At 37.8% G+C, this 21,776-nt stretch overlaps 1 protein-coding gene across 1 annotated transcript; it reads left to right on the forward strand.

The window, feature by feature from the left end:
* The first annotated feature begins 1,852 nt into the window (after positions 1-1,852).
* Positions 1,853-2,707, forward strand: LOC109503667 (dynein regulatory complex subunit 5). The gene is made up of 2 exons (XM_025298226.1): positions 1,853-2,294; positions 2,450-2,707. Exons 1-2 carry the CDS (start codon positions 1,858-1,860, stop codon positions 2,643-2,645), a joined length of 633 nt encoding a protein of 210 aa, XP_025154011.1. The 5' UTR covers positions 1,853-1,857; the 3' UTR covers positions 2,646-2,707.
* The last annotated feature ends 19,069 nt before the right edge of the window (positions 2,708-21,776 follow it).

Here is a 21,776-nt window from a genome sequence, read left to right on the forward strand (position 1 = left end):
GCGAATATGGCAGGTGGAGTAGCACTTCCCAGTCCTGTCCATCTAAAGATCTTTTCACGACTTCTGCGGTATGCGGTTTGACATTATCATGCTGAAGAATTAATTTGCTGTGCCTATTCACCCATTCTGGCCGTTTTTCTTCTATGGCTCGCTTCAAACGCATTAGTTGTCGTCGGTAAACTTCTCCTTTAATAGTTTGGCAACAATCCTCTGTCAATAATGCTTCCAATTCAGCATCTTCAAATTTTTTTTGTGGTTTCCCATGTTCCCTGTCCTCAGTTCCAAAATCATTATTTTGAAATCGTCGAAACCATTCCTTACAAGTTGTATTAGATGGAACATGATCACCGTAAATCTCCACAAGCAAACGATAAGTTTCCGCTGCACTTTTCTTTGCAATAAAATAGTGTAATAATACTTCCCACAAATGATGTTTGTTTGGAACGAAAACCGACATTTTCAAGTAGAGTAAAACACTTGTTGCTTACCATACACTTAAACCAAATTTCACGTAGTGCGTTTGAAAGTTGACATGAAGTACTATCGAATACAAGTGTTGCCAGTTATTAGTACACGTTAACAATACTAAAAGCAACATCTGTTGGGAAAGGGCGGAGTCATATTCACACACCCAATAGTAAGCAACTTGATTAAAAAAAAAAGTCACAATACAGTTGTTTTGTACTTCGTTTGTACCCGTTTATATAATTTTCCGTTTATATCTCAAAAAATAAAAAAATATAAAAGAGGGGAAAAAGAGACAATAGCCAAAAAGCAAATATAAAATATTTGAAAATTAAAAAACCTAAACGGACAATGTTATCCGAAATAGTATCCATTTGTAACTATCTTCAAATCGTTTGTACTTCAAAAGGATCGGAAGTACAGGTTTTTCAAAATTTGAAGAATTTCGCCAATTTCCATCTAATCCATTACTTTCGTCAATTTTTAAGATATCACATACAAAAGAGCATCGTTTGTATCTGTTTGTATCTCCTTTCAAACCGATTGTACTTCAAAAGGTTCCAAAATATAACAATGTGTAACGTATGTATAAAATATATATTTAATGCAGCAATATTGCTATTTATTAAGACATTCGAAAAAGCGTCATTTATACTCGCTTGTATCTCCTCAAATCGTTTGTACTTAGAAGGAACCGAAAGTACATCTAAAAAATTGGTGAAAATATTTCTTGGATATATTTTGAAAATTCAGTACTTTCGGCCTCTTTGAGATACTGCAAGGTAAAACGATTTAAAAAGGAGTACAAACAAATACAAAGGATGCTCTTTCAGATAGGGTTAGCTGTTCTCGAATATCTTATACTTGTTTGCTGGCTATTTTCTCTCCCTCTCCTATTTTTTTATTCTTTGAGATACAAACGAAAAACGGAAAGTGGTATAAACAGGTACAAAATACAAACGAATCTTATTGCGATTTTTTTCTGCTCAAGTTGTTTGTCTAATATTAATCACTACTATTTTCTCGTTACATTATTGACATATCTTCTGAATTTACATTTTATTGTGATTTTACAGAAGTTTTCATATACAGAAAGATTCAAGGCAATCATTTGTATACTACAGCAGGAGAAAAAATTCTTCAGTATATTTGTCGTTATACACGCGCACACACATAAGAACACACATGCACACATGGATATAAAAATAAAATGAAATAAAAAGTAAAAAAGATGAAAAACTTATATAAAAAATTTAAAAGCAGCCATAATATTAATACAAATATTCGACTTCGTTCTGCATGTTCTGCAAATGCGTTAGTTTGTATCATATTATGTTATTGTAGAATAACACTTGTATTAATAATATATTACTTCTTGTTAGAAAAGATGCCATGTCAGTCTCAAATCCAAATAGTATTCATTTCAAAACATTTTTTTCTATCATCAAAAGTAAACGAATTATTCAAGTGGCTCTAAGTATCTTATCCTGTATACACACACACACACACACACACAAACACACAATATCTATTTTAGTAAATTATGATTCGCACAGATGCTCGGAGGATACTCTGCTGCTGTCACAGGAACAGGAAAGAACACTACGAGCGGAGGATGCTTCATGGGATGACGATATAATCCCTGATTTGAAGATTCTCGCACTTCGCGTCATAGTGTCGACATGGAAGGATAATCCTGTTCTGAAAGATCTATCGACATGCGCTGACAAGGACGTGTTGGTGGAAACTCTGCCGACCGATCTTCCCTTTGAATTGACGATAACGAGAATCGACAATGATTTTTATTGGGAACGGGCAGCCAAAGACAGGTGAATGATGTCGTGTCTATCGATTTTCGATCATGTAAGGCACCATTACGCAATATGGTGTGCTCTATTGCTAATTCACGTGACACGATTACCCAATGACAGATATATGAGCAATTATGTTTATAAATATGAGGCAATTTTCATTATTCCCGCAGGTGGAAGCATAACGATCTGACCGAGCACGGCGGCTCATGGCGGCGATTATACTGCGAGCGTCACTTAGTCGAATACTTGGAAACTTTGGAAGCCAGCTACTTCGAAGCACAGAGAGAAGAGTGCGAGAAGCTAATGACTCTCGTAAAAAACTACGTACACGTCATAAGACTTCATTGTCTTATGCCGACCAAGTGAGATCACCTGATTCCATATTTTAGCATCATTTTTTCAAAATGAGAGACCTCGTCAAAATTATTTCGTAGGATTTAATTAGAATCTATTGATTTTTCGAAATCTACATAAATTTAAATTAGAAGTGTAATAATGTAAAAAAGCGAGAACTAAACCTAAAAGTTTTTTAACTTCTTCGATCTTTATTTTATATACATACATAAGAATTTTATTTTTAATTATTATTCTGTTGAATACAATTGTTGGTACAAAACAGAATTCCTTGTTTGATATCATAAAAATATATTGATATTACTGAAAAAAATGACCTCTTTGAAATTAATAAAACTAAATTGGCAAAGTCAAATCGCACCTATTTCATATTTATTTTATAATAATTTATAATTAATTAATTAAAATTTTAATTAATTAAAATTTCATAATCCTTGCTATTTCGAAAAAAGAAAAACATGACATTGCTAACTTCATATGAAGTTAACAGTGCTACAACAAGAAAAAGAAATAAAAAACCGAATTACAAAGAACAGAATTTTATCTGTACAATGATTGATTTATACCATCAAACAAAACTTATATTCAATTTCGCGTAAATAAATTTCTGTTGTATTCAATTATGTATATTAAACTCAAGAGTAAAATAGGGAAAAGTTGCCGATATCGTATTAGTTCCTAAATTGCACCATTTTCATGTTTTATAGAATCCGAAGGTCTAACGCCATTTGCATATTATAGAGGGAAATGAGTGTTTATGCATGAAAGTGTCTTGTTAAAAAGAGCAAGTAAAGGTTTTCCTTTTGTTTTTTTTTTAAGTAAATTTTGCCCGCTTTTTATATAAGGCATTTAGAAAGTTTCAAAAGTTATATTAATTTAATTGCTTTTTTATCATTTTTATACCATATTAAAATTGACATATTCATATGGCATAGTTTGGACATAACTTTGTATGTCCAAACTCTGTGTGTATTTTATACACAGAGTACAGTATACACAGGGTTTGATCATACAAGGTTATGTTCAAATTATGCCATGTCAATATATCAAGTTTAATATAGTATAAAAATGATAAAAAAGCAGATAAATTAATACATTTTTTGAAATTTCCTAAATGCATAATCTTTGTAAATCTAAATCATAATCTTTGTATGTCCTTACTCTGTATATACTTTACTGCCGTAATTTAAAAAAAGGACTAATCTCTTAAATCATATCACTTATTAATTCCCTATATTGTACCGGCACAATTTAGGAATTTCCAAGAAAAATTATATCTATGACTATTGTTCTTAAAATGTATAGAAAGTAGTTTATTTCTTTTTTTTGTGTTACCTAAATTTATTTTTTATTTTCATTGAATAACAGATTTTCGGTTTCTTTTCCAAAATAACACGAGTTAAAAAATTTTGATAGTACAAATCAGTACAAAAAGAATACTAAATAATTCAACAAGTGCGGTTTGATTTTGCCAATTTGGCTCTGCTAGCTTCAGAGAAATAAAAAAAAGTGCGAGTTTTCATAATATTTTTGTTTCAATTCTAGGTATAGAATCCATGTCTAGAATAAGAATGGTATTTTCGATTAGTATCGAAAATTGGTATCGTCTCAACGGATGACCAATCCGACAATTGGGACAAACTGGAACAAAATTTAGAAATTCTAACCAAAATCTATGTTATATCTAAGGAAATTCCTGAAAAATTTTTATGCGGGACTCTTATCTTCGATGAGAATTTTATTGATCTCGTAGAAATTTTTAGTTCGGGATCAGAATTACATAGTTATGTTGAGTTCAAGAGAAAATATTTATTCCATGCCACAGCAAATGTATTTTCTATTCCGAAAGAATGAAACGATCGAAATTAGACATTGTGAATGTTCTCGCTGACGCTTATTAAAACTGATGCTTATTGAAGCATGAGTAAACGGAAGTTCGCAAAAATTTATTGTCGGCTAAAAATTAGATCTATTTATGATCGTATTGGATGAAAGATAACGTTCATGTAACAACGTGTGTGAAGACCTTGCATTGCTTCTCGCTTGCGTCGCATCAAAATCCATAGTATTTACTCTCAGCTTAAAACATCTGAAAATTATTATTAGAACCGGTCAGTTTGTTGGCTAAAACCGTAAGTGCTTGCACTTGAAGATCCAGGAGTGCGATGGACTCCCGCGTAAATATCGCATGAAACGTGGCCAGAGTTCTATAATTGGCTAGAGAGAGGGAATCTAGGAGGCAGATATAATCTTGAACGCACCGGAAAACGCAAATACCGGGTCGCTACTTGCTTTCGTTAGCTGCTTGCGTTATCGTGAAATCATGCGTATGCATTTGTGAATCAAAAAATTTTATAAGGGAAATAAGGAGAATCGCGATAAATTGCAACAACTTGATTACCAAATCGTTGAAGAACTCGTTGAGGTAACTCGAGAATGAACTGGAAATTTGAGCGAATGGAAAAAACAAGTTTCCTGAGAGTTTTCGAGGCAAACAAAAGAAAGTCATATTTGTTTCAAATGCTCATGAAGTAAATATTGGAATACACGTCGATTGTTTTGCCGATGATTATTGTCGCGTATCCAAAACAGATAATTTTAAGTAATTGAAAGCTCACTTCGACACACTTTGCACCAGTGCATGTTTTAACATGTTCATTGTCGGTCACGCGATATCGCGTGTTGCGGCCTCTCACCAAACAGCCGTTTATGAGATTGTTTTTAATTATGAGTGACAAACCAGGACCCTTGAAAAGACTCAGTTCAATGCCAGTTCAATCGTACAAAAAAACAACTAAAAATAAATAAAAGAAAAAATAACTTTGGCTACCACACGAAATTCAAATTTTCAGTCTGACAATGAACGTGTTAAAGGACACCTATTACTAATAATTCCGGAGTCTTTGTGACGCGCAATGCATTCCATTGACGATATATGAGGTCCGATTAACAAACTTGCTTCTTACCGATATAATGTGTCCGTAGTTTCCTCTTCTACAAAAAAATATGAAGTAATGTAGCACAAACTTCAAGGCAATTGGGTTATTAAGTGTACAACATTGCTTCCGCCGTTTTCCTGTAGATGGCTTCAACGGTAAGCAGTGGTCGAAACAAATAGATCATAGACGTCATGCAATAAACTTGGGCATCTGTCAACATAACTCCATAGAAACATTAGCCGATTCGTGTCTGCATCATAAAGTTATTCTTGATTGAAAATGTCAGTTTACGAGCCAAATTCTCGTCATTTGCGGGAGGTTTTAATTTTCTGTTTCAATATAAAGAAATCTGCGGCTGAGGCTCATCGAATGCTCTCAAATACTTATGGTGAGGCCGCTATTAGTGAAAGAACGTGTCGTGAGTGGTTTCAACGCTTCAAGAACGGTGATTTTCACGTCGAAGACCGGCATAGCGGTGGAAGAGAGAAGGTTTTCGAAGATGCAGAATTGGAGGCATTACTTAATGAAGACTCGTGTCAAAGTCAAGAAGAATTGGCACGATCATTGGGAGTGACTCAACAAGCAATTTCAAAACGCCTCAAAGACATAGGAATGATTCAGAAGCAAGGAAATTGGGTGCCGTACGAGTTGAAACCTAGAGATATTGAACGGCGTCTGTTTGCTTGTGAACAGATGCTTGAAAGGCAAAGACGGAAGGGATTTCTGCATCACATTGTGACTGAGGACGAAAAATAGGTTCATTACGATAACCCCAAGTGCAGAAAATCATGGGCAAATCCCGGCCATGCTTCCACGTCGACGGCCAAACCGAATATTCACGGCTCCAAGATCATGCTCTGTATTTGGTGGGATCAGCTCGGCGTAATGTATTATGAGCTGTTAAAACCGACTGAAACAATCACAGGCGAATCGTTATCGAACGCAATTAATGCGTTTGAGCCGAGCATTGAAAGACAAACGACCGCAATACAACGAGAGACACGATAAAGTGATTTTGCAGCATGACAATGCTCGACTCCATGTTGCGAAAGTGGTCAAGACATACTTGGAAACGTTGAAATGGGAAGTCCTACCCCACCCGCCGTATTCTCCAGACGTTATTCCCTCTGACTATCACTTGTTTCGATCAATGGCACACGGCCTGGTTGACCAGCACTTTCGGTCTTATGAAGAAGTAAGAAATTAGATCGATTCGTGGATCGCTTCAAAAGATGACCAGTTTTTTCAACACGGGATTCGTACGCTGCCCGAAAGACGGGAGAAAATAGTGGCCAGCGATGGACAATACTTTGAATCATAAATGTATAACCAATTTTTTACAATAAAGCCTCGAATTTCGGAAAAAAACAGCAGAAGCAAAGTTGTACACCTAATAGTACTATTTTTTAGTTTACAATCTGAAACTTCTATTCTGTATCGATTGGATATCGCTGCATATAGATGCGCATTAAGTACGATCACATGTCAGCTCCATATTGACAAAACGCATGCTTCAGAAAATTTCATTTAGCATAAAATAACAAACAATTCATTGTATCTATTCTTTCACCAGTGAAATTTTCAACACTTAACATCCATCCCCCTCTTTTATTCATTGCCTTTCTTTCTCGACGATTACGTTTTAAAAGAAAAAAATTGTTAAAATAAAACCTTGCAATTGGCTGAAAGAATTGGATGCATAATATGTCACATTCGGAAGATTCTATTTAATCATGAGATACCTATTTAATGCTGAAGAATTCAATTTGATTTAGGTCTCATTTAATTGTCGCGCTTCCATAAACATTTACAATACTAACCTTCCCTCTCTTCCAACTACCCTCCTTCCCTGCCTTTCTCTCTCTCTCTCTCTCTCTCTCTCTCTCTCTCTCTCTCTCTCTCTCTCTCTCTCTCTCTCTCTCTCCCTCTCCCTCTCACTCTCCCTCTCCCTCTCCCTCTCCCTCTCCCTCTCCCTCTCCCTCTCCCTCTCCCTCTCCCTCTCCCTCTCCCCCCCTCTCTCTCTCTCTCTCTCTCTCTCTCTCTCTCTCTCTCTCTCTCTCTTTCTCTTATTAAGCTATAAAACTCGCTTGATAACGAAGTTCTTTGAAAACGTGTCTCTTTGCGACTCGGCATTAATAGCTTCCAAGAACGCTTCCTCATTACTGAACGCGTATATCGTATGAGATTTTAGTAAGCCAAGATATGAATCAAAGAAGCGCTACTGTCTACTCTACATAGTGGGACGACTAGGAATCTAGTATGTCTGTGAAGTTGGCACGACATTATTTAAATTTTAAAAGACAATGATAGTTCTAGTAGCACTTTTCATAATTCTAGAGTTCCTGATAAAAAGAGTTTCGCATTTTTAATACCAAAAAATAGCAAATGAAAAATTGACGTGCTAACTTCGCGAAACTAGTACTTCCTCCTCTAATCTATAAGAAATCAATAAATATCACTGCTTTTAGCAAGAGTTCCCGTTAGTTCTAATCGAATTCCATCTCTGTATGTAATTTAAATAAAAAAAGTTTCAATAATTACGTTATTTACATAAACAACGTATATTGTACCTAGCACTACACTTGGAAAAAAAATGTCGTGCTGATCATTTTTAGCACATTTTTCGATATATGTCGACAATTCTAGATGAGTTCTAACAAATACGATCATTTTTAGGTAGAGTTCCAGTAACTACCCATTTTTAAATAATTTTTTAATTTTCGGACCTAGCACGACACTCGGAGAAAAAGTGTCGTGCTAATTATTTCTAACGCATTTTTTGATATACAGAGTGTCTTAAAAATACCGGACCCCCCGGATAACTTTGCAGGATCAAGTTTTCATGAAAAACTTTAAATATAAAAGTTGTAGAAAATCGAGTAATTTGATTTGATGGTGACCTTGAATTTGACTTTGGCCATGACCTTCAAGGTCATTTGGAGGTCAACTTGCGTTTTATAAATAGGAATCCTTATTTTTTATTACACTATTTTTTCCTACCAATTAATTTGAGCAACTTTTGTCTAAAACATTTTTTTATTTTTTGAGATATTTGAGAAACACTTGATAACTTTTTCAATATTTAACTTACGATATCTCGCTAACTATTTGTCGGAAGAAAAAGTAGTATTAAACTTTTTTGCTTTCTCAAGAATAGTTTCTTGCTAGTGTCAAAAATATATTTTACAATAGTACTCTGATTTTTGTTAATTTGATGATTTTGAAATTTCCAAAAATCAGTAAGTTAACAAAAGTCAGGGCGCTATCATAACAATATATTCTTTAGACTAAATAAAGCAAGAAAGTCTAGTATCACTTTTTCTTCCAACAAATAATTAACAAAATATTGTAAGTTAAATATTGTAAGTTAAATATTAAAAATGTTATCAAGTTTTCTTCAAATATCTCAAGAAATATTAGGCAAATAAAAAAATGTTTTAGACAAAAGTTGTTCAGGTTAACTAGTAGAAAAAACAGTGTAATAAAAAAAAGGGTTCCTATTCAAAAAACGCCAGTTGACCTCCAAATGACTTTGAAGGTCATAGCCAAGGTCAAATTCAAGGTCCAGGTACCATCATGTCTGTTACTCGATTTTCTACAACTTTTGTATTTAAAGTTTTTCATGAAAACTTGATCTTGCAAAGTTATCTGGGGGGTCCGGTATTTTTAAGATACCCTGTATATCGAGAGTTTTAGATGAGTTCTAACAATTACAATCATTTTTAAGCACAGTTCTAGTGACTACCTATTTTTAAATAATTTTTTCATTTTTTCATTATTTTTAAATAATTTTTTCAATTTTACAAAAATACAATTTTCAAAACTTTCGATATCAAGGTTAATGATTTCCTACAATCTGCTTGCTCCGTCGGGACGAGAAAAAATGATTCTTTCAAATCAGTCTCGAAAGAATTTGACATAAAAATGATCGTAGTTGTTAGAACTCATGTAGAACTGTCGATATGTATCGAAAAATGTGCTGGAAATGATCAGCACGACATTTTTTCTCCGAGTGTCATACTAGATACAGTATACGTTGTTTATGTAAATAACGTAATTATTGAAATTTTTTTATTTGTATTATATGCAGAGATGGAATTCGATTAGAACTAACGGGAACTCTTGCTAAAAGCAGTGGTATTTATTGATTTCTTATAGATTAGAGGAGGAAGTGCTAGATTCGCGAAGTTAGCACAACAATTTTTCATTTGCTATTTTTTGGTATTAAAAATGCGGAACTCTTTCTATTTTTTATCAGGAGCTCTAGAACTATGAAAAGTGCTACTAGAACTCTCATTGTTTTTTTTTAATTTAGAGGATGTCATGCCAACTTCACAGACATGAATCTAGTAAAGTTCCAAATATGTATAAGTGCTCACGTTTAATTAAAAGCCGTACCAAAGATTTTGAGGAAGGTAATTTTTTTGAATCGTACCGGACCAACTTCCATAAATCCACTGTAAGATTTCTCTACCTTTATCCGGGCTGAAAATAACGTATTCTTTTACCATGTACGCGCGTGGTGAGCCTAAAATTTATTCGCTCTTTCGAACATTTTATGATTTTGAAGGAAGACGATGATAAAGAATCTCCGTCAATAAAATAAATATAAGATTATTTTTAAGGGCGCCCATCAAGCTTCACAATATTCAAAATTGTTATTTCAAAAAATTGTAACGCTCCGCCTGGCTCGCGTCGCCGCGCTCCATCTTCGCGGGGCGACGAGTCGCGGCGGTCGCGGTTCGGTTCGTTTCGCTTGATCGGCCTCTGCCTTCCGTGTGCTGCTGCCGCGGACCGGCGGGCGGATGTTCGCTGGGAAGATAGGAGTCAGGTTCTTTATTCTCGCTGGGTTATTTCTTTTAATCGCTCGGCCTCACTGCTGATTTATTATCCTTATATTATACACTAGTATTCGATACACAATGAAGATAAAAGCTTGTCGTACACGATTTACATTGATGGTATATAACGCGGGAACAGGCTATCTGCCATACAGTTGCACCGACAAATATTTACACTTACGGCCACGACTCGCGGTCGGTAAGCTCGAGATCTGTCAGAAGTGACGATGGTCATCCGTGATTTTCGACAGGAACAATAGGATGCACGCAGATACCTCTTCACTGCCGCCGAGGGCTTGCGACCGGTGAAGTCGATCAAAGAATGTCACTGGCTGCCACCTTCGACCGATGAAATCAAATTAGAGCTGCCGCAGCGGTGGGGTCGCCGCGAGTTGTGACCGGAAATGATGCCGTGTAATTTACGTTCGGTGGCAAAGATATTCATGCCAACATCTTATGAACGGCCACCGATAGCCCGCGCCTGTTGTAACAAAATCACTGAATGTTATTCAGCCCGATTCGTGACCAGATCAATCAATGTAAATCCGACTAGTACGAGGCAGTCTGAAAAGTTCTCGGCCTGACACATAGATGGCATTAGAAACTGTCAAACTATAATTGGAAAGTGGTATCCCTGATATAAACTTATGTAAAATTTTGTTTCGATCTGTCAAGTCATTCGAATAGTAGCATCAGTTTAATATTGACGTGTCATTGTCTTTTTTAAAATGGAAAAAATTGAATATCATGCAGTGATTAAATTCTTTGTTTTGGATGGTTTAACACCAACAGAAATTTATCCGAAATTGTTAAAAGTGTATAAGGATGCAACACCTTCACTTTCTACTGTGAAAAAATGGGCTGCTCTTTTTAAATCTGGTCATACAAGCCTCGAAGATGATCTACGCGAAGGTTGTCCAAAAACTGTTACAACATCACAAAACATTCAACAAGTCGATGATATGGTGTTAGATGATCGGCGAGTGAAAATGCGTGAAATAGCTGAGGCCATAGGCATCTGAAAAGAACGAATTTGAAATATTTTGCATGAAGAATTACATATGAAAAAGCTTTGTGCAAGATGAGTGCCGCATTTGCTAACTATTGACCAAAAACGCATTAGAATGCGTATTTCTCAAGCGTGTTTGGATCGTTTTAAGCAAAATAAAATGGATTTCAAGTGTCGTTTTATAACTGTTGATGAAACTTGGATCCATCACTATACACCAGAACGAAAAGAACAGTCGAAACAATGGATTAAAGCTGGTGGACGTGCACCAAAGGCAAAGACGGTTCCATCAGCAGGAAAGGTTATGGCAACAGTTTTTGGGATTACAAAGGTGTTTTGTTGATCGATTATCTTCAAAAAGATAAAACGATTAACTCTGAATATTATTGTAACCTTTTGGATCTGTTGGATGCAAAAATTCGTGAGAAAAGACCTGCTTTAAAGAAGAAAAGAATCGTTTTCCATCAAGACAATGCACGTGTTCACACAAGTGTTTTGACAATGGCAAAATTCAACGAATTAAAGTACGAATTGCTTGAACATCCAGCGTATTCACCAGATTTGGCTCTCTCTGACTATTATCTGTTTCCAAACCTGAAAAAATTCCTGGCTGGAAAGCGTTTTACATCAAATAATGAAGCTATTGCAGTCGTGGATGGATATTTTGCAGACCTTCCAGAATCACACTTTAATAATGGTATTGAATTATGGGAAAAACGTTGGAATAAATGAAGTTTCAGGTATTGAAGTTTCGGGAGATTATATTGAAAAATAAAACATATTTCGCGGCAAAAAAATTTTCTTTCATTGTTAGGCCGAGAACTTTTCAGACTGTCTACGTACGATACTGCTTGTCCGGGAGTTAGGATAGATTACAATAATATGTGATTTCGTATCGGTGACAATGATATTCACGCAGAGATTTTACAAACTGCCGCCGATGGCTCGCGGCCGATAAACACAATAACGACTCGTGAGCGGTGGACACAATGTTCCTCCGGACGCTGCAGGATCGGTGAAGATAATAACTGTGATTTGCGATGGGTATCGAGCGTATGTTCGCCAATATTCTCCTACCGGCGAGTGAGATCAATATCACTTAATAATTGGGTGATAGTACCGCTATTCCTAACTGACACGGGTATAAATCCTGTAAGGAGAATGACGTAGTGAAATCAAAACTTAGATTAATCCTGTGACAGTGGCTAATTGCTGCCGACACAGGCGGACAAGCACTTAGAAATCTGCGGATACGGTAGCTAACTGCTGCCGATTCTCGTAACCGAAACTTATAACTATTCTGCGTGGCGGCTGACTGCTGCCGACGCAGACGGACGAGCACTTAGAAATTGGCGGAGACGGTGGCTAACTGCTGCCGACTCTCGCAACAGAAACTTATAAATAATTCCGATCCTCGCGGATCTTATCAGTGAAACGATCGGTCGTCCTTAGTGCGTGCCGCCGGGTCTTGTAAATTTCTCCCGGTGTTTCGGTACAGTACGTGGAGATTTTACTCACCGGCCTGGGCCGCGCTTCCTGGACTGATCTTCTCGCTTAGCTGGTCTTCTCCTGATGCTTCTTCGTCTTCTCGGTTGCTGCTACTACTCCTGCTGCCTGGGATGGAACTCTGCTCGGAGAACTGTGTCGCTCCGAGACGTCTCACTCGATCTTCTCGAGATCGCGGGTTATATACCCTTATTTGCGTAAACGGGGGTACTCGGTAATCTTAGAGCGGTTATCCCCGAATTCGGCGAAATTAGCACATGCGGATTTCGAGATTACCCCTTTACGTACCCTTTTCACGACTTTTCCCGATCGGACGAGACCTTGCTCGTCTTAACTCGGCGTCTAACGCCTTAGTGCCGCGGCACTAATGGACGGTGCGGTGCGATGGAAGATAGCGGCCGTGCGGCGACCGGTCGTCGTCGCCGACACGATTGTAACGGGGGCAAGTATATACTTGCCTCTCGTTACAAAATATATTTTGACGGAACGAGAAATATTACAAAGCGCATGTTTATTTGCTGTGTCAATAGTGATGAAGTTGCCAACATCATCTTTCAATGCACGTGCAGATTCATTATTTGAAATTATATTTCATATCAATCCAGCACATCCGACATATTTGGAGGTTAATATGGTCCGGTATATATACGCGTTGCGTCAATTATTTACCACTATCGCACTATCTGGACCTCGATATATGCGATGTAATTTGCACAGTATAATCCATCGATCAATATGGATTGCAGTCGCGATTTATTCAAATATATTAACACAGTTTCACGAATGAACCATTAAGTAACGGCTAAGTTTTCGAATGCGACACAAACATATCAGGCTTATACGATATGCAAGAAGTGTTTTTTTTCTACTAGTAGTTACATATCCTAGTGGAAAATGGACCTCGTAACTCCTACCACAGCTACAGCTTGTAAATTTATATTTAATATTGTTTAATATTACTGTTATAAATGTTTAATACTACTGTTATAAATGTTTAATATTACTGTAATGTTGTTCTAATATACAAAGTGCCTCATTTTAAGTGAACGAGGCAAAAATCCCGAAAAATATGAAAGATATTAAGAAACGTTTCAGATAAAAGACAAAAGTTATTGTTTCAAAGGGGATATAAAACAATTATATCATTTCATTTACAGATGGCGCCACTTTCGAGATATCCATTGATCATTACTTTTCTTAAATGGAAACCCCATTTTTTATTATATCATTTTTTTTCTATTACCCTAGTAGCACACTTCATTGGCCTTACATTGGTGTTACATTGGCTACGGTCACATAAATTGGGGTTACATTAGCCTAATGTATCCCAATATACCAATTATTGGTTAGATATTAAATTACGATATATCGCCAATATTGCATAGCATTGTTATACCAATATTGACTTACATTGGGGCTACATTGGCCCAATGTATCCCAATATGCAACTAATATTGGTTAGACATTAAATTACAATATATCGCCAATATTGCATAGCATTGTTATACCAAGATTGACTTACATTGGAGTTACATTGGGGGCGCAATTTGTAGCCAATATTGGCCCAACGATATGTGCTATTAAAGTAATTAATTTTAACAACTTTTATCTGAAACATTCTTATTTTTCTAATATTTTTAAGATATTTAAGAAAAACTTGATAACTTTTTCAATACTTAACTTACGATATCTCGCTAACCATTTGTCGGAAGAAAAAGTAGTACTAATCTTTTTACTCTATTGGCTCTCAAGAATATATTGTTACAATAGCGTCCTAACTATTGTTAATTTGATAATTTTGAAATTTCTAAAAGTTGATAAGTTAACAAAAGTTAGTTAATATCATCTTATTTCAAAATAAAAGGTGAAGGGGTGGTCTGAAACACTCTATAGAACTATAAGGTTTCTTAAATATTGTCCAATATTTTAGAAATTGATTTGTGTGTGTGTGATTATTTTATAAACAAAAGTTCATGCATATCAAACATATAGTCAAAGGTCTTGTTTCACAAATATAAGATATTAGAAATTTTATAGAATTATAGTTTTTTCTTAACAATTCTTAAACAAAAAAATTCTTTTTCAAACTCGTCCAGTAAATAAGCAGGGTTTCATCCTCCCTCCATTTCTTACATATAATTGTAAAATCAAACGAACATTAAGTGAAGTTCGATTTGAATTATGCCTGGTGTCTCTTCGGATGGATAATGTAGTCGTGCTTCTTCGCACGCTTGCACCAACAGTTTAAACTTCGCTCCACAGCGACTCGCATTTTGAGGGGGCGCGCCCTTTGCGGCTCGAGCCTCGTTCGCTGCGCTGCGCGCGCCGCCCTGTCATTAGTTTAGAAGTCGATCGCAAATCGCAGAACAATTTACCATGAAGGGGAGGGAATGCAACTTCCGTTGCGGGTGGGGAGGATCCATCCGGAGAGACACCGTGCATAATTCAAATCGAACTTCACTGTAAGTTCGTTTGATTTTACAATTATGCCTCGGTTGTCTCGTCCGGATGAATAATGTAGTTGTTCAGATGGCGATTTGCCACGCCCAAAAAACTGAAGAAGGAGTAGAGGAACGCGTGAGGTCCTCTGTTGCAGAACACATGATTTATTAGAAGGGAAAAGAGAACAAGTACGGCCAAACCTGTCCAAGGATTATAACCAGAAAGAGAAAAAGGAAACGCAGGTATGGCTTCGATATAACAAACCTGCCCTTGAAAGGTTGCTATTCCAAGTTTGAGAATATAATAAGAAAGACTATCTCTATGCCTTACATAATCTCCCTAGACCTACCGACAATTGCCAAAAAATCGCAGATTCGGCTTAATGTCTAAACATCTATCCGGCTTAGTGAATCTTAGGGTCTAAGGATGGCTGTGCTAAATGCTTCAGGGTCGATAATCGGCCTATTATAAAATGTCGCAAAGACGCGAACCTGTCCCGACCACCCGGCGGACCGCTTTATAATGTCGATTGAGACACTCTTTTGCGCTGCTCGCGATGTCGATGCATGACGGGTGCTATGCGGAGCAAAGAAATCTGATTTTACCCCGCAATCCTCTAGGTTGAATCGCAACCAGCGACTAATTGTCTACGAGTCCACTGCTTTATGAAGACGGGCAAACGATATAAAGAAAGAGTTGCTCTCAGGCGATCGCAATTTTTCAGTACGGTTTAAGTAATGTCGTGTAAGGTTATATATACATAGATTGTCGTTGCCTTCAAATGACGAAAATGAAAAACAAGGTTGAGAGCGTCCCGGCGCTGATGTTTTTAGTTTTCCTGATACTCTAATAAGAAGCTTATCTTGAAGCGTAATTAGAGAAAGTCTCATAGACGCTAATGTTTGGGATCTTTGGCCCGTACCAAGAGCCAGTAGGAGGGCCAGTTTCTTAGTAACCGTTTCTAACGGCAGCGATTCATGCGGGTATAATTGCGCAAGACGTGCAATTACCGGGGAGGGATCCTAAACATATTCATATCTTGCACGAGGTGATTTGAGGGTCCCAATACCCCGATAGAATCGGCGGGCGAATGGGTGGCTTCCAATCTCGTTACGCGAGACAAGAGAGACTGCCGAACGCATCGTATTAATGGAAGAAAACGAGTGTGACTCTACAAGTTTTTGGGCAAAAAAGCTGAAGAACGGGAAAGCTGAGGGACTCGGAGAATATATCGGAACTGCAAATGTGCCACAGAAGATCCATCGGTGAAGTGGTCTTGCGTATTGCGCAATGGTGGTGTTTGTTAGGGATGTCATCATAGCCTCAAGGGCTTCCGATGGGACCCCACGTTCTATAAAAGCCTGCTCGATAAGAGTCCTGCCGCCAGGGAAAGAGTTCTCCACTCCGGGTGACAATCCCTGAAAGGAGATGATAATAAATTGCGAGAAGGAGGAAAAATTATAGGCTCTCCGATCAGGAGGCTTCGAAACAGGGGAAACCATGCTTATGAAGGCCACCAGAGCACCAAGAGGATCCCCCTCGCTTTATCGTTTATTATTTCTCGGATAACTCGCGGTAAAAGGATGAATGGAGGGAATACGTAGAAATGTACTTCCGACAAATCTAAAGAGAAGGTATCAATTGCTATAGAACCCAGATCTGAGATCCACGAAACATAGGCGGAGCATTTCGAGTTAATGATTGATGTGAGAAGGTCAACCTTCGGCTGACCCAATGTGAGCGACAGGCATGAATATGCGTCTTAGTTTACGGACCATTCAGTATCTACACTAATTTTCCTCAACTCGAAGTCCGCGATCGTATTATCGATAGACGCTATGTATGACGCAAAAACAACGTTACTGCGTTCTTCACACCATCTCCAGATCTATTTTGCTATACCGTCTACCTGTGGGTATCTGACAGAGCCAAAGCGATTTACGTAGGCTATGGCAGAGGTATTATCAATGCGAAGTAGTATATAACTATCTCGGAGATCGGACGCAAAGCATTGCAAACCAAATAATGCAGCTTTGAGCTCCAGGTAATTAATGTGATGCGTTTTTTCATCTGTCGACCACCATCCGTGAGTATTGCGCTCCCCACAAGCTACGCCCCACCCCATGAGTGAAGCATCTGAAAAAATCTCACAGGTTACGAATCCTGTCCTAAGCGTTTTTGCTTGGTTGGGATCAGAAAAAATCGCCATCCATCAACGAAAATCGTCCGCGAGCTGAGGCGTAAATTCCAACCGGGCTTCGTGATTGTGGGAAGCCCGCTCTAGAGCGAGAAGCTTCGTGCGTTCCAGATTTTTTGTGTATAATGAGCCATATTCTACGGCCGGGCAAACAGATAAGAGAACTACTGATCCGTTTAAGCTCGCGGATGCGACACCCGGGTTTTCCTGCAAAAGCGGAAATCATACGGAGAAGTTTACTTCGACGTGTGGAGGGGATTGCGATAGATTAATGTACTGAATCGAAAACGAATCCCAGATATGTACATCGTTGTGTCGGCGTAAGCTAAGACTTTATAAGAATTTATAAGAAATCCGAGCGATTCTAGAAGTTTGCGAGATTCTGTTAAATTGACCGCACAGTTTCTCTCGGATGAACCAAATAATAAGAAGTCATCTAAATACACCACTGAAATATATCCTTCGCTCCGTAACCGGGCGACCACCGTGAGGGTGATTTTGGAAAAATTGTACGGTGCTGTCGAAAGGCCAAATGGTAATACCGTAAATTCATAGGTGACCCTCGCCTGAAACCGCACTGAAACCGCAAGTAGTGACGATACTCGTGAGCTACTGGGACGAGAAAATGGGTTTCTTCCAGGTCGACCGTGGTCATCCATACATTTGGCGTCATGAGTTTTACCACCGTGCGCCAGTCCTCAAGCTAGAAATGAGGGGGAGAAAGATAACAATTCAACTCCTTCAGGTTTAAAACGAATCCGCATCCCGCCTGAAGACTTCGGAGCGAGGAAGAAATAGGATAGAAATTGGAGTTCTGAAGGAGGCATTGAGATTATAGCACCCTTGGATACAAGACGGTATACTTCAGATCGCAGGCCTTTGCCGTGGATGAAGGAAAGATCGGTTCCCTTATATGATATAATCGAGGAGGGAACACTGACAAATAACACTACCCAACTCACCGATACTCACCGATTTGAATGAAACTTAACATACTTATTAAACATCGAAAAATATTAAATACGTGTTTCTTTGTTTCGGCTAAATACGGCTAATTTCGGCTTTTTAGGAGTAGAAAGCACCCTTCAACCCCTGGAGATGGAAACAATTATGGCTAATTATTTCTGAAACGATACATTTTCTGAAAAAAGTGCTTAGAACTAAAGTTGTAGAGTTCAAAGTGATGCACTTGATGGCGACTTAGAAATCGACCTTGAGGTCGATTTTCAAGGTCATTTGAAAATCATTTCATGTTTTCCAAAGGGAGAAGTTCGCTTTCATCCCGAGAATCGATAGAGCGTAAAAATTTACATTCAGAACGTTGGTGGTTTGTAAATAAAACAAGCCTCTGCAATTTAAAATTGTTCATTGATCTAACCAATTAAGGCAAGATCAGTCAATAATTCGATCAATAAAGCAATTGAAAGTTAATTATTCATTCAAATAAGGCAAGATGTGATCGAGATTCAGCCAGTAAAGGCAAGATATGGTCGAGATCCAGCCAGTGAAGGCAAGATATGATCGAGATCCTGCCACTGAAGGCAAGATGTGAGCGAAATCCAGCCAGTGAAGGCAAGTTATGGTCGAGATCCAGTAAGTGAAGGCAAGATGTAAGCGAAATCCAGTCAGTGAAGGCAAGATATGGTCGAGATCCAGCCAGTGAAGGCAAGATATGGTCGAGATCCAGTCAGTGAAGGCAAGATGTGAGCGAAATCCAGCTAGTGAAGGCAAGATATGGTCGAGATTCAGCCAGTGAAGGCAAGATGTGAACGAAATCTAGCCAGTGAAGGCTAGATATGGTCGAGATCTAGTCAGTGAAGGCAAGATGTGAGCGAAATCCAGCCAGTGAAGGCAAGATTTCATAATTTCTTTTCATAGTCTATGAGTATAAATTCCATGATAATTAGCATTATTCTTTATATTCATGGCAATAATGAGGAATAGCTTTATCCTCTTTCGCAAAAAAATGCTCCATACACAGAGAGTTAGTATACCACGTACATTTTATTAATGCAATGTTATTGCAGATTTTGCGGACTGTCCTGCAATTCTTCAAATAGAAATCAACAAGCGTTTCACATTCATCTGGTTTTTCTTCAATATATCCACTTTTCCACCAGGCATATTTAATCATGTTTTGGAATAGGGGGGGTGATGAGAATTGATTGTGGATTAATGATTGAATTTTGAGAATGTTATTCCTCAAATGTAGGTTAATATCATAGTTGTATAAGAGAATTAAGTCCGAAAATTGTTTCAGGAAGTTTTTCCACGGTCTGAATACGTAGACATCCAATGGTTGAGTGAAGCCAGTTGTTCCCGCAGGAATTGTAAGGATTTTTACTTCTTTATTACCCTTGTCTATATTTTCAAATTTCTTTTCTGTTTGTCCTGACCAAGCCCATACAGCACAGCACCGTTGTAGCAACATTACAGCAACGATGTCTTGCAAGATTGCAACATTGCAGAAACGACGCGAAATGTTGCTGCAATCTTGCAGCAAAGGTAAAATGTCCGCTTGCAGCAATATTGCAATGAAATATTGCAGTAACATTGCAGTGTAACATTGCAGCAACATTTGTAATATAATTTGTATGCAATAATGCTTTATATATATATACAGGGTGTCCGGAATGTGATCATTAATATTTTGTGTATTGGTAGAACTCGTTAAAACAATTAAAAAAGTCCTGTGCCATTTTACAATTTTTTCAACATTTATTCCGTAATTAATTAAAATGTGTAAACGAATGAGCGCACGAGAAAGCGACAGGATCGACTCTGTATATAAGAAGATGCTTACCTCGCGCGGCGAGAGGCAACCGTAAGCGACAAGAGGTGTGCGCGCGTGACGAGGAGTGAGCGAGCGCAAACGACGAGTGAGCGAGCGCAAGCGACAAGAGGCGGCCGCCCAACGCTCTCTACGCGCTCATTGGCTCACATGTTTCAATTAATAACTCGATAACTATTGCTAATTTGACATTATGGTACATGATTTTTCTTCTCGGCTGCACTCAATCTACCAGTACGCAAAATATTAATGATCACATTCCGGACACCCTGTATATACAGGGTCATCGAAAAGTATCGGACCCCCTAATATCTTCAGTTAGAATGCATTTTGGAGAAAATGTCCAATAGCATAGTTGTATGGTTTCAAGCGGGGAGTAAGATGATGATCTTGATTTTGACCTTGACTATGTTCTTCAAGGTCATTTCAAGGTCAACCTTATTTTTTTAAATAGAACTCCCAACATTTTATTGCACATTCTTATAGCTTATCTCGAGAGCTTTCCAAAACGCTATAGTAAAACATTTTTTCATTAAGTACTTTTTGAGTTATAAAGGTTTGCAGTTAACAATTTGTTAAGTGGTGTGTGATTCCGGCCAGTTAAGGCAAGAGTGGTGTGTGATTCCGACCAGTTAAGGCGAATTTCATTCCAATTGGTCAGCTTGGGCAAAATATTCAATTGTACTAAGCAATTCACAACAAATGTTCAAATTGTTGCCCTTCAACAGCCTGGCAATGTGCTAATCTGTTATAAACAACTGAAACCGCATTCCGGAATGTTTCCGGCGGTATTAGTTCTATCTTTCGAGTTATTCTCCCTCTTAAATCATTTAAATCTTGAGGCTTGGTGGCATAAACTTTACTTTTCAAGTAACCTCACAAAAAAAGTCAAGTGATAGGAAATTGATCTAAATAATTAAGTAGAAAAAAATACTAATTATTAAGTGTTGGTCCAACTATCGATTTGTTTATTTCAACCAGCACTAGCAAAAAGCTCGTTGAGCAACTGAAAATCTAATAGATCAATTAATAATATTTACGAAAAAATTCTGGGCTATTGGAAACAAAATGAAGATGTTTGGGACAATCAATTGAAGCGTAATGGCTTCTTTTGTTATAGAAACAATTTTTGAGGCTGTTCGTTTTCGTCCACGAGGTGACTGCTGCTCGCTAAGAAGAAGACAGCACTGCATCAAAGGTTCAAATCAGTGATCCGTATTGTTTACTCAAGAGTTTGTATTACTATTGGTGCCTGCGAGAGTGAGACAATAAAGATCGGCCCCGCCGACGCTTTCGGGCAGATTCCCACTAACGCCCTTGGACATCACGCATTCGAGCAGCTTCTCGCGATCACCTTCAGGCAGTTTTCCGCCATAGCCTACTAGCATAACCGCTTGAAGCCGTACAACTTTGCTATT

The sequence above is a fragment of the Harpegnathos saltator genome, unplaced genomic scaffold (genome assembly GCF_003227715.2).
Source record: "Harpegnathos saltator strain DR-91 unplaced genomic scaffold, Hsal_v8.6 scaffold211, whole genome shotgun sequence".
NCBI lineage: Eukaryota > Metazoa > Arthropoda > Insecta > Hymenoptera > Formicidae > Harpegnathos > Harpegnathos saltator.

Coding starts and splice junctions, on each gene's coding strand:
- LOC109503667 (XM_025298226.1), top strand. CDS start 1,858: ATGTCAGTCTCAAATCCAAATAGTATTCATTTCAAAACATTTTTTTCT. Junction 2,295..2,449: donor GAACGGGCAGCCAAAGACAG/GTGAATGATGTC, acceptor TTATTCCCGCAG/GTGGAAGCATAACGATCTGA.